This window comes from Lepidochelys kempii, chromosome 2 (assembly GCF_965140265.1).
Source record: "Lepidochelys kempii isolate rLepKem1 chromosome 2, rLepKem1.hap2, whole genome shotgun sequence".
In the NCBI taxonomy this organism is placed as follows: domain Eukaryota; kingdom Metazoa; phylum Chordata; order Testudines; family Cheloniidae; genus Lepidochelys; species Lepidochelys kempii.
Genome location: NC_133257.1, coordinates 600288 through 614006, shown reverse-complemented (window position 1 = coordinate 614006; position 13719 = coordinate 600288). Strand labels below are relative to the sequence as shown.

The window sequence follows — 13719 nt, the reverse complement described above, 5'->3', positions numbered from 1 at the left end:
TGTATGCTCCTTTCTGTTGACACATGTGGGCTGGCTTCCCCATGTCTGTGTGGTATGTACTGGCGACTTCACTAATGGAGACATCTTATGCATTAGTGTTCCTGTGATTTGCTGTGTGCCTGCAAAAGAAGCAAAGGCGCTCCCTGCCCTGAGGAGCTCCAGCCTGCATAGAGGGGAGGGGGGTGATAAGGGGCTGTAGAATAATGGGGTTGGGGCCACGACACACTTAATGACTCCATTTACTCCTTCCCTACACCTGTTCTGGATCACCAATGAGTCTGTTAAGCAGCTGGTCCCTACGGCTTCTTGCTCCCTACACGGATTGAGCCAGATAATTCTAGCTCCACCCCCCCTTGGCTGCTCAGTCTCACATTGCTTGTCTCCTGCGTGGCAGCAGCAGCCTTGAGAGGTGGCGTGTCTGCAGGAAGGGGCCTGGGCAGAAGGAAGCTGTCCACTGCTGGCAGTTGTGTAGGGCTGGGGTAAGCAGGTAGGATGAGATCCCCTATGGAACTGTTGCTGCTTTCTCCTTTCAGCCTTTCTTCCGGCTCCTGAACCTGCGCAAGCTAGGCCTGAGTGACAATGAGATTCAGAGGCTTCCCCCCGAGGTGGCCAACTTCATGCAGCTGGTGGAGCTAGACATCTCTCGCAATGGTAAGGCCAACCAGCCAGGGAACTTGGGGGGGCCTTGTCAGGAGACCAGTACCAGGCTCTTCCAGCACCCCAGTGCCCCACCCAGAGCACTGCTCCATGGGCCACCCGTTGTCACCAGGATGTCAGTGTCTGTGCCTGAAGGAAGATGTGCCCTTCAGGAGCTTCCTAGAGGGAACTTTGCTGGGAGTTGCTCTTGTGCCATGGAGTCTCCATGTCTCCGTCCTCCCACTGTGTGACAGGCTCTCACTGGGGCCTCCCTTGTCTCTACAAATTCAGATGGGAAATAAGGTGTATGTTTTTAATAGTGATAGTAATTATCCACTAGAACAATTGACCAAGGGTTGTGGTGGATTCTCCATCACTGCTAATTTTTAAATAAAGACTGAATGTTTTTGTAAAGATCTGCTCTAGGAAGTATTTTGGGGAAGTTCTGTGGTCTGTGCTACACAGGAGATCAGACTAGATGATCACAATGGTCCCTTCTGGCCTTGAAATCTATGAATCCATGTGATGGGCTTTTGCCGTACACTCTTATCTCCATGTGACTGGCTCTTACTGGGGTCTTTTTTTCCCCCTCTTTGCTTCAGACATTCCAGAAATCCCTGAAAGCATCAAATTCTGCAAATCCCTGGAGATTGCTGACTTCAGTGGGAATCCCCTCTCCAGGTAAGGAGGGGCAGGCAGTCTCCTCTCCTGGCTGAACTTGGTACATTGGGTGAGGAAGGGGGAAGCACCCTATTCTCTCCAGCTTGCCTTGCCCAGCAGCTCGTATTTGACATTCCGTAGAACTAAAATAGAAAGAGGCAAAGCCTGTGACCCCCCTGTAAAAATCAGTTCCAGGGGAGACAAAGGACAACATACTCTCAGGGCTGGCGACCTGCGTACCCACCTTGGAAAAGATTTTGATATCCTAGGAGATGGCCGTCCTCTGGATTCACCACCCGCCTCACACCATCAGAGGCAGCAGGTTTGATGAGAGTGCTGAGAGCCACACTGGAGGTGATCCAAAGCCTGTTGCTGCCTTCCAAAGCTGTCTTGCCCCTGATAGTTTCCATACCTTACACCCGACTTACCCTTTCCCCATCCCTCCTCAGAGATGAGAACCTATTATTAAAAGAAGTGGCGTTGTTCCTTTGTCAGCCCCTAGGTGCTCTGCTCTTGGTGTCCCTCTGGTAACTCAGCCCTGCTGGTTCCCAGAACTGCTCTGAGCTCCTTCCCTTTTGTCAGCATCTCTCTGCTAATACAGTGCCTGGAGCTGAGCACGTGGTCTCAGGGAGTCTACCCAGAACTTTACGGAGAGAGACTCTTCCCTTCATGTCCCATCCTGATGCCTTTGTAGCCTTTACTCCTGTGTCCTTTTGGGACTCCTCTGCCCTCCACTACAGAGTCCGAGGTGCCCACTTTCCACTTGGTGGTGATGTGCGCCAATGTCCATTACAGTCTTTGTAGATGGACACTCCCATTCCTCCTGCCCTACCCATTGTACCTTGTGGGCACCAAGGCCTCTGCAGACTGTGCCCCTTTAAATCAGAGTTAGCTCTCTGCTGCCTCCTTGTGGTGCTGGTATGTGAGCATAAGGTTTGCCAGACAGGAGCAGAACTGCTTCCAATGTGTGTGACTCCCCCATAATGCATCTAGGCAGTAGGTATTGTCGTTTGTTTGGAATGGGTAGGGCCGCAGTGAGTTTCTCTCCCTGTATAAAGGTTTGCAGGGATAGGGATTAGCTTTTCAGGGAGTAGGATGAGGCAGAGGGGACTCGGGGTTGTTTGTGCACAAACCTGTAACGGTGCTGGCTTTGTCACTTCCTGTCAGGGATGGTCTATATAATGCTGAGTCCTGCCATGAGTGCAGGGCACTGGACTAAATGACCTACTGAGGTCCCTTCCAGTCCTATGAGTCTGCTTCCTCCGTAGGCTTCCTGAGGGCTTCACCCAGCTGCGGAGTCTGGGCCACCTGGCCCTGAATGATGTGTCCCTGCAGAGCCTCCCCAGTGATATCGGGAAGTGAGTGCACTTATGCTTCTTGCTAGTTGTGTGGGGAGTGCAGGGGGGTGGGGTGGGCAGGAGGAGAGCACCCCCACCATCGTGGAGGATGCCTACACCATGTGGGAAAGAGCTCTTTATCTGAACTCCTTGTGGCTTTAGGAACATTAATGAGGTTATCCCCCACACAGTCCAGCAGCTGAGTCAGGATCATTGTTCTTGTGTCCTAGATGGTAAGTGTGGCACAAGAGGGGAAAGGACTTGCCCACAGGGAGTCTCTGCTGGAGGCAGGGATTGAACCCAGGCCTCCTGAGTCCCACAAGACCATCTTCCACTCTACTGCACATACACCACTTGCTCCCCTGCGAGTAGCTGCAGTCAATTCAGCAAGACTCTCAGCATGATGAGCTCTGAGTGCTTAGGCAGAACCCTCAGGGCCCTCTCAGAGAGGGCATGTCCTTCCTTCCCCCAGAGCAGGGCATCACCTTGTGTGTGAGGTTTGATCTCCGGGATGCAGGCTGCTCCATAGGCTGATGCCATCTCTCTCCTGTCCCCTGGACTGGGAACAGCATCCTCCATGGTGTTTTAATAGTAAGTCTCCATCAGCCCCGATAATTTGAGGACGTCTTTATTTCAACCCCAGCCCACTTCTGCTACTGGTGTACACCATGCACCCATGTATACGAAGGACTGCCCTGTGGGAGGGTCTGTGCATCCGAGTTTGTCCCTGAAGGGCTCCACCTACTGCCACTCCTAGTGATTCTGGCTTCCTCACTCCCTTTTCTCTTGCAGTTTGGCAAATCTGGTGACTCTGGAGCTGCGTGAGAACCTGCTCAAGTCCCTCCCCACGTGAGTGTCCTGTCGGGTGACTGTGGCACCTTCCTGGCTGGTCGCCTAGGGCAGCCCCAGGGGCTAACCATCTGCAGTGCAGAGCTCAGCACCCTGGCTATGGGGCCTGCAGGGCTTCAAATGAACAAGCTCTCCTTCGGTGAATTATTGCGGGTGGTATGAGGAGAAGGGGTTTGTTCCAGCAATAAAGGTAGGGAGGGACATTTGGAATCTGTTTAGCTGAGGTCATGGGCACGCTGGAGGAGGCAGTGGAATTGGAGGGCTGCTGCTCTGAGGTGCCTGGTGGAACTGCTGAGAACGTCCCTCATTTGTGGGTTAGAGTTAGCTGAAGGTGGTTTTGGAGGGCAAGAGATGATGGTGTTTATGGGGGTGCAGGTGAGGATTTGCAGTATATGGTAAAGTAGAGCAAGGGAACTGGGGAATGTGGCAAATTTGTTCCCTTTTTCTGACACCTTTGCTTTTTTACATGCCTGTCCTGGCCCAACAGCTCTCACGGGGGTGTGGGTGTTGGGCTTCAGTAGAATACTGGTATTCTCGGGCAGGTGGGGGGTAAGAAGACAGCCTTAAAGGAGAGAAGTTGAGTCACCAAGAGTTGCTGTAAGGATTTGGGAGGGGGGGTGGGGTGACGGCGCACATGTTTGCGAGCAAAACATACTCCTCACTTCAGCTCCAGGTGGTGAACTACCAGGCCTTGTTCGCGAAAAATACAACTGCCTTGCTTTGGAGCGGGTTGCTCCCTTCCTGTTGAAGATCTCCCTGTGCTCCTGCGTGGGAGTTTAAAAAATAATTAAAAAAAAAAGTCCAAAGGGTCACTCAGTCACTGGAGGCAGCCATGACAAGTCTGACGCAGCCATGCTGTCAATGACCAGGGTTGTCATGCTGTTGTGGCTGTTAGTGTCCAAGATACCCAAAGAGATGCAAGTCACCTTCGAGGACATGCCCTTTGAGGAGAATGGAACTCTGTGGTTCCTGAAAGACCCAGGGCTACATTAAGGTCCTTAGGGACCCAGAGTACAAATCCCTATCAGAAACCCTGTAAGAATCAGCTCCAGGGGAGACAAAGAACATCATACTCTCACGGCTGGCGACTGCATACCCACCTTGGAAAAGATTTTGATATCCTAGGAGATGGCCATCCTCTGGATTTGCCACCAGCCCCACACCATCAGAGGCAGCAGGTTTGATGGGAGTGCTGAGAGCCACACCGGAGGTGATCCAAAGCCTGTTGCTGCCTTCCGAAGCTGTCTTGCCCCTGATAGTTTCCATACCTTATACCCTACTTACCCCTTAGAATCATAGAATATCAGGGTTGGAAGGGACCCCAGAAGGTCATCTAGTCTAACCCCCTGCTCGAAGCAGGACCAATTCCCAGTTAAATCATCCCAGCCAGGGCTTTGTCAAGCCTGACCTTAAAAACCTCTAAGGAAGGAGATTCTACCACCTCCCTAGGTAAAGCATTCCAGTGTTTCACCACCCTCATAGTGAAAAAGTTTTTCCTAATATCCAATCTAAACCTCCCCCACTGCAACTTCTTCAGGGATGAGAACCTGTTAAAAGAAGTGGCCTTGTTTTGGCCTGCATCGTTGGGGGGTTCCTGTGAGAGACCTGTTGTCCACGAAGGACAACACAAAATATTAGAACTTTTTTCCCCCACAGAAGGCATGAGCCCAGGATCAATACCAGGCACCTTCCTTCTGCAGTGGAACCCAGGGCTTCTTTTTTATGCCTTTCCTCTGGTTCCCGTGATCCTTGGGGTGACTTCCAGAATCAAAAGGGGAAAGGCCACGATCGTTCTCATAGCTCCACGCTGGCCCAGGCCTTTTTGTTGCAGATGTCCCGTTAGCTGCCAGTCTAGCTTCCAGGCTACTCATACCTGATCTCGTAACACCAGGGTGAGATAATCCATCCTGACCTGTATCTGGCGACCTGGATGTTATATGGTTAAGTAGTACAGAGAGAGTCTTCTTTAGACAAGTCCAGGAGATCCTAATACAGAGGAGGAAGATGTCCACCAGAAGGACATCCTCATCAAAATGAGAGATTCTTGGGTTATGTGCTCAACAGGGATGTGGGTTTTGATACTGCTGTTGCTCGACAGCTTGCTGCATCTGGAACTCTCCATTAAGGTCTACCTCTCAGCAATCGTGGTTTGTCATCTGTACAGTTGTGCCCTTTTCTGATGGTGTCAAAGTTCCTCAAGGCCCTGTTATGTACTTACCCTTGGGACAAGAACCTGTTCCTACCTGGGACCAAGCCCTTGCCCTTCTGAGATCCTTGAGGGGAGGCTCCATGACTGTCCGTGTTCCAGCTGGGAACGAACCTTCCAGCCCAAGTAGACAGACTTGTGTTAGTGGGGCTTGAGCTAGCGCGCTAAAATTAGGTGGGTGGCTGTTGCTGCTGTGGTAGACGCTCGAGTCACCCATGGTCACCATAGAGGTTAGAGTGGGCCTGAGGTCGGGTGGCAGATTCTAGCCAGAATCTTCACCAGAGCTACAACAGCCACAGGCTCATGCTAGCATGCTAAAAATAGCTCTATCTACCCGAGCTGGGAGGCTCGCCGCCATGCAGACACCCCTTGAGCCCCTTTCAGAATTCTCCGTAGTTCATCTCATTCTGAAGATGGTCTTCCTAGTCATTATCACTTCAGCCTTGTGGCTGACCCTCCCTACATGACATATCATGGGACAAAGTGCTGCTGAGACCTCACCTTGGGTGGTCTCACAATTCCATCTCACTCACTTAACCTGCCTGCTTTCTTCCTGAGACACCGCTCTTAATCAGCAGCCAAGTTGCATGTGCTGGACATTTTCAGAGCCTTACTTTACTACAGAGCCTGAATGGTTTGGTTCTCTGTGTCTCCATTTATTCTGGTTGTAGCCAACCATTCCAAGGGCCAGGCCATCTCATCGCAAAGGATAGCTAAGTGCATAACACGATGAACCTGCTACCAACTGGCAGGTACACCTCTTCCACTGCATGATAACTCTAACTCCGCCAGAGCTCTGCCTGGTTCAGAAATGTGCCAGGTTCTGAGATCTGCAAGGCAGTAATGTGTAATCCACTGATTTTTGTCAAGCGTTATGCATTGGAGTTACCTGCCAGAGCAGATGCCAAATTCCGGAGAGCAGAACTGGGGTCCCTGTTTGTTTGCAGCTGACGCTTCTCATTCCACTGGTTGAAAGGGGTGCTTCTTGCCAGTCACTTACAGTGGGATTTCACTGACACGCTTGAATAGAGAATGGTTACCCTGCAGTAAGTGTGGTTCTCTGAGATGTTATAACTGGTGTGCAACCCCCGACTGACCCTCCATCCCTGCTTTCGGAATCCTCCGCTAACACAGTCTTCAAATTGGGAGGAGTCTTAAGGAGGGTCATGGCTGCTTGATGCCCTCCCCTGGGAACACGAGGAGACTCAGGGCCCATATGTGGGTAGCCCTGATGGACATTGCTATTCAAAAGATTCTGATCTCATACGCATGAGGTGCACGTGCATCCACAGTGGGATCCACGCTGACGGCAGCATCTTGAAGAACCATGGTCAGTTACTGTAGGAGAACCATTCTTCCCCTGTTTTGGTATTTTTGCAGCCTGCCCTTTCCACCAGTCATCTCTTGGCTTTCCCATGAACATGCAACCAGACTCTTAAGTCGGTTTAGGGGTCAGAGCAGCTGCCTGCACAGGAGTCTCCTTCCAGAGATGGTGAAAACTGAGCTAGCGAAAGCCATCTGAAGAGAATAAAAGGGCAGAAGAGCTGCTGGGGGGCGGGGGCAGGGGAAGGAGGTTGTGCAGGTGTAAAGGAAGGAAGATCTCTGACCTGAGGGGGTGGGATAGCGACCCATGTTTTGAGAATCAGAGGATGGGATGGGGATTTAGGGCCAGGAGTCAATGCAGATTAACCTCTTAGCCATCTCACTTGGAGTAGTTTCTGTGTTGCCTCGGGCTGTGGGGCTGCTGGAGTGGAGACGCACACACCAGTGGTTCCAGGCATGTCTAGGACGAGTCCCCAGGGATGCAGGCGCTGCTCAGCTCCTGCTTTCATCCAGCCCTAGAAACTTGCCCCCAAGGTGCTGCCAGGACCTGGCTCCCAGGCAGGCTTCTTACAAGACCATATCCAGTGAACACCTTGTCTGCTATCATCTCTTTGCTTCTTTTTCTGCAGCACAGTGCCCAGGGTGCTCCCACATCCCCTGCAGGGACAATGGGGCTCCCAGTCTTGAGGGTAGGAAACTAGAGGGCTTGCTCCCTCCGCTCTCCTGTAACTCAGCTCCTGTGGCCCCCAGTGTGTGTGTCATTTTCCCTTAGCTTTTTCCAGTTCTCTCCATCGTCCTGTTCTCAGGGCTCCACCATGGCAGAACAGACCAGCAGCAGGTCCGGACTCTGGACACTCACCTGCTCACATGTCCCTGCTCAAAGCAGGCCTGCTTGAGTTGGTGGAGGAAACACCAGCAACTCGACTTTCCTGGGGCTCCCAGAGTCACTGAGCCCAGAGCAGACAGGACCTTGTTGGCTTCGGCCACTCTGATAGGAGGTGGGGCAGAGCCCCAACTCGCCTGAGCCCCTTGGCTTGGAGGCACCATGGAAAGAGCTATCTAGACTGACTCTTTAATCTCCTGGTGCAGGGGGGGTTCACAGTGATGTTGACTGGGGAGCTGGGGTCCCTGGTGCTAATCTCTCTCTCTCTCCTCCCCCCCACCCCCAAATGGTCTGCAGTTCGCTCTCATTCCTTGTCAAGTTAGAGCAGTTGGATCTTGGTGGCAATGACCTGGAAGTGCTGGTAGGTGAAGGGGATGGAAGGGAGGAGGTGGGATGGGAGGAGGTGGGTGGTGGTTGGGACAGTGCCCCCGTCCCCTTTGGGGATGGATGGAGGGGATCTGAAATCACAAGGAGCAGCAGGTGACTCCAGTGTGTCTGTTGCAGCCCAGTAACTGTTCCCAACTTTCTGTTCTCTTGCTGTGTTGGCACTGTGTGTTTTCCGTTGCTCATCTTGCTCCCCCCTCACATCCCATCCCCGTTTCTCTGGTGCACTCTCCCCTGCTCTCTAGCTGCCGGAGGATTTATGCCTCTCCAGTTCTGTCGCTTGCCTTTGCTGCCTCTGGCCTTTGCATCCCCATCCCAACCACCCCTTGTCATCTGCTTCAGCCCTGCTGTGCTGGCTTGCTGCTCTTCCCCTTTCTGGTTTGGCTTTGCCGTTAGAGAGAGACCCCAGCAATGGCCCATGTTATTCCCCAGGAGGTATAGATACCCAGTCTTAGTATGGAGGCCCTGAGGGCTGCAGACACTGAAACCTCCATCTAGGCCCTTCTCCTTTGTGAAAGCTGGAGACTGACACAGAGTGCCTGAGTGAAACCTGGATTCAGCTGCTCTTGCGTATTTGTTTCAGCCTTTGACTGAGCTGGAATCCAGGTGTGTTCTGTAGTTTCCACAGCTGCAGAGACAGGTGCCACAGAGTGCTGCTCCAGAACTGGCTTTCCAAGGATTTAACCTCTTGGTGAAGAAAACCTCCTAAAGCAGGAGCCACATGAGGTGGTGCAGCCCTTTCTGCCAGAACCTGCAGATGACCTGCAAGAATAGTTCTGAGGCATGAACTGCTTCTCAGTGGAGCATTAACTCCTAAACCTAACTATTATTCCCAACATGTTAGTGCTGTTAATTTGTTCCATTGCTGATCATTTTAGCAGCAACATCCAGCTAATGTGTGTCCCTATGGATGGCTGGTGGTGGATGATGTTGGTGTAGTGGGGTGGTTGGTTAATATCAAGTCATCTCTGCCCATTCCCACAAGGAGGAAGGAGAGGGGAGATTTATTCCTTCTGAGGCGAAAGCCTCTGAAGCCTTCACTCACCTCTCACCCCTCTGTGGGACCAAACAATCTCAATTATCCTCTTCTCGCCTGCTCCTGGGGACCTTTTGCAGCCAGCATGGCCAATCTAGAAACCAGCAGCATATCAGCTGATATCTTCCCCAATACCTGGTCTTCCGTGTCACGTACCCTGGCTTGCTTACTTCCCCAGCAGTCTGTGGTGAATGGCCTTGAGAAGGCGGCAGAGCTGCAGTGTCTGTCATTGCTGGATCGTGGTGATTTGGGAACAGCCTTTATCCCAGAGCAGGTGCTCTCCTGTAGCAAGGGGCTAACACTCTGCTTTCTTGTTCTGTTGCAGCCAGACACTCTGGGAGCATTACCAAACCTGCGGGAGCTCTGGCTAGACCGAAACCAGCTCTCGGCCCTGCCCCCGGTGAGTACTCACTCCATGAGTGTTGCCTTGCTGCTGTGCTCCCTACTCCATCACTCCCTTGAGCCAAGTGGTGTCTCCTTTCCCCTCCCAGGAGCTGGGGAATCTTCGGCGCTTGGTCTGTCTGGATGTGTCTGAGAACAAGCTGGAGCAGCTGCCCAGTGAGGTCAGCGGGCTGATGGCACTGACAGACCTACTGCTGTCACAGAACCTTTTGGAATGCATACCTGATGGGATTGGTAAGTGCGCTGGAGCGAGGGTTATCGTGTTTGCGTGGGTACATTATTACCCCATTGGAAAGGGAGGGAGCCCTGGATGGGAAAGTATGGGACAGGAGCAGGGACCATGTCACCCTGTGGATGGTAACAGTGAACTAAGCCCTGCTGGGAGGGTAAAGGATGGATGATTTGGCTGAGCAGTGTGGGCAGGGCCCATATCGCTTTCTGGTGCAGTTCATGTATGTCTCTCCCCGTGCTCAGGTCAGCTGAAGCAGCTTTCCATCCTAAAAGTGGATCAGAATCGGCTGGCTGCGGTGACTGAGTCGATTGGGGACTGTGAAAATCTCTCGGAGCTCATCCTGACAGAGAATGTGCTGACAGTATGTGTTCTGGCAGTCACGCCAGCCCTTATTGTGCTGCTTAGCTCAACCCCTTACTGGCGGCCCTGCTCCATGCCAGACTGTCATCTCCTTGGGCTCTGCCCACAAGCTGCTGCTTTGGGAGTTGCAGCCAGCACCACACAGGACTCAGGGCCCTTGACCTCGACCATGGGCCATAGTCTTCAGTGAGCTGCACCTGCTGTGCTCCTCTCTGGTGATGCGAAACCACAGTCCGTCCTTGGGAGATCCCTGGATGAAGCTGATGTCATCTCATGAGTTGGCTGAAGAATCCCCTGGGCTCTCCGAAGTGGATCAGCCCGAGTCCTTCTAGCCCAGTGGCCTGTCTCAGCCAGGGCCAGCACCAGATGACTGTGTACTGGTAGGCCCCAGTCGGGGACCAGGGCCCCATTGTGCTGGGTGCTCCATAGGCACATGGTAGAAAATGGTCCCCAACCCAAAGAGCTCAAAATCTTAGCACAGATGGGTAAATAACACGTGAGGGGAAGGACAAGGTGCTTCCCAAAGGCGGTGAACTCCCATCCTGAGCAGTTAGGGAATAACTTGCCCAAGGTGGAGCTGTTACCCACTCCCTATCAGTCAGACGCTGCCTTATGCCCTCAACTAGGAAGAGTTTATGTGCGTTCTGTTTTTTCCCCTCCATCCAGTGTAACAGTAGACCAGAGTAGACGGGAGCTCCCCCCACAGCCAGTGTTCCTGCCCCTCTCCCTACAGTGCCCCCTGCTGGGAGAAGCTGGGGCTGGAGTAGATGGGAGCTCCTGCCACAGCCAGTGCTCCTGCTCTGCTCCCCACAGTGCCCCGTGATGGGAGAGGCAGGGATTGTGGCTGTGATGCAGAGGGAGGTGATGATTTTCACCAGCAGTTATCAGTTGCTGAGGGATGTAGGTGTTGCTGTTCTTCCCCTTGCCATGAGATGACAGACAGCTAAACTTCTTGGCTATCTTCCTGGCTTGGCTAGCCAGGATGGGCAGGCATGCAAAACCATGCTTTGAAGTGTCCCTAGCCTCTGTTTGCCAGAAGCTGGGACTGGACAACAGGGGAAGGATCACTTGATTACCTGTTCTGTTCTTGCCCTCTGAAGCTCCTGGCGTTGGCCATTGTGTGAAGACAGGGTACTGGGCTAGATGGACCATTGGTCTGACCCAGTGTAGCCGTTCTTATGTTCTTTCCCCTTTATTTTGCTTTGGGGTTGTGAGGCCCACTGTAGTGAAGACTCTGGCATCATGGTTTCTGTGCTGTCGCTCTATCTCCCATCCAGGCCTTGCCAAAATCCCTGGGGAAGCTGACAAAGTTGACAAATTTGAATGTGGACCGGAACCGGCTGACAGCGCTTCCCTCTGAGATTGGGGGCTGTGCCAGTCTGAATGTTCTGTCCCTGCGTGACAACCGCCTGGTGCTTCTGCCTCCAGAACTTGCCAGCACCACAGAGTTGCATGTGCTGGATGTGGCAGGGAACAGGTAAGTGGTACACAGGGCCTTTACGGGGTAGCCCAGGCTTCAGGCATGCCCATCATAGAAGCCACATGGGAAGGAGGAGAACAGAGTGCAGTTTCAGACAGTTGACAAGAAGGTGTGAGTAACAGTAGGGGAAATTTGTATTGGGGAAATTAGGTTCAGGTTTTGAAATGACAACCACTCCCAGTCTTTATTCAGGCCTAATCTGATAATGAGCAGGTCCTCAAGGAATCAATTCTGAAGCACTTAGAGGAGAGGAAAGTGATTAGGAACAGTCAGCATGGATTCACCAAGGGCAAGTCATGCCTGACTAATCTAATTGCCTTCTATGACGAGATAACTAGCTCTGTGGATGAGGGGAAAGCAGTGGATGTCTTGTTCCTTGACTTTAGCAAAACTTTTGACATGGTGTCCCACAGTATTCTTGCCAGCAAGTTAAAGAAGTATGGGCTGGATGAATGGACGATAAGGAGGATAGAAAGCTGGCTAGATTATCAACTGTCTGAAATGGGCCACTCTCATTACCACTTCAGAAGTTATTTTTCCTCCCTTGGTATCCTGCTGTTAATTGAGTTGTCTCGTTAGACTGACCTCACACTTGGTAAGGCAACTCACATCTTTTCATGTATTTATAACTGCTCCTGTATTTTCCACTGCTTGCATCTGATGAAGTGGGTTCTAGCTCTCAAAAGCTTATGCCCAAATAAATTTGTTAGTCTCTAAGGTGCCACAAGGACTCCTAGAAATTAAAAGGTGCAGCTCAAAAAGTGAAATCCCTGCAAGCTGCATGGAAACTTTTTTTTAAAAACCATAATAGAGGCTCAACTTAAATGTATACCCGCAAATTAAAAAACATAGAGAACCAAAAGAGTGCCACCGTGGCTAAACAACAAAGTAAAAGAATCAATGAGAGGCAAAAAGACATCCTTTAAAAAGTAAAGGAGTACTTGTGGCACCTTAGAGACTAAACAATTTATTTGAGCATAAACTTTCGTGAGCTACAGCTCACTTAATCGGATGCATACTGTGGAAAGTGTAGAAGATCTTATTATATACACACAAAAAGCATGAAAAAATACCTCCTCCCACCCCACTCTCCTGCTGGTAATAGCTTATCTAAAGTGATCACTCTCCTTACAATGTGTATGATAATCAAGTTGGGCCATTTCCAGCACAAATCCAGGTTTTCTCCCCCCCGTCCCCCCCACACACAAACTCACTCTCCTGCTGGTAATAGCTTATCTAAAGTGACCACTCTCCTTACATTGTATTCCTTTTCTTTTTGCGAATACAGACTAACACGGCTGTTACTCTGAAACCTTTAAAAAGTGGAAGTTAAATCCTAATGAGGAAAATAAAAGGAGCATGAACTCTGGCAAATGAAGTGTAAAAATACAATTCGGAAGGCCAAAAAAAGAATTTGAGGAAGAGCTAGCCAAAGACTCAAAGTAACAGCAAATTTTTTTTAAATACATGAGAAGCAGGAAGCCTGCTAAACAACCAGTGGGGCCACTGGATGATCAAGGTGCTAAAGGAGCATTCAAGGATGATAAGGCCATTGTGGAGAAACTAAATTAATTCTTTGCATCGGTCTTCGCAGCTGAGGATGTGAGGGAGATTCCCAAACCTGAGCCATTCTTTTTGGATGACAGATCTAAGGAACTGTCCTCAATTGAGGTGTCATTAGAGGAGGTTTTGGAACAAATTGATAAACTAAACAGTAATAAGTCACCATGACCAGATGGTATTCACCCAAGCGTTCTGAAGGAACTTAAACGTGAAATTGCAGGCCTACTAACTGTAGTCTGTAACCTATCATTTAAATCAGCTTCTGTACCAAATGGCTGGAGGATAGCTAATGTGACGCCAATTTTTAAAAAGGGCTCCAGAGGTGATCCTGGCAATTACAGGCCAGTAAGGCTGACTTCAGTACCGGG

General features: G+C 51.1%; 1 protein-coding gene across 32 annotated transcripts in view; it reads left to right on the top strand.

Annotated features, from left to right (window-relative positions):
* The window catches only part of SCRIB (scribble planar cell polarity protein), a 238659-nt gene that overhangs the window by 28621 nt on the left and 196319 nt on the right, over positions 1–13719 (top strand). For all 32 annotated transcript variants that reach the window (XR_012157045.1, XM_073329722.1, XM_073329726.1 and 29 more), the window contains exons 2-10: positions 534–651; positions 1239–1317; positions 2565–2654; positions 3426–3482; positions 8192–8255; positions 9640–9714; positions 9806–9950; positions 10191–10309; positions 11586–11785. Coding sequence is in view for 31 of the 32 variants with exons in the window: in XM_073329722.1 (XP_073185823.1) it covers positions 534–651; positions 1239–1317; positions 2565–2654; positions 3426–3482; positions 8192–8255; positions 9640–9714; positions 9806–9950; positions 10191–10309; positions 11586–11785 (947 nt within the window). In the remaining variant the exon portion in view is untranslated. The remainder of the gene's footprint in view (positions 1–533; positions 652–1238; positions 1318–2564; positions 2655–3425; positions 3483–8191; positions 8256–9639; positions 9715–9805; positions 9951–10190; positions 10310–11585; positions 11786–13719) is intronic.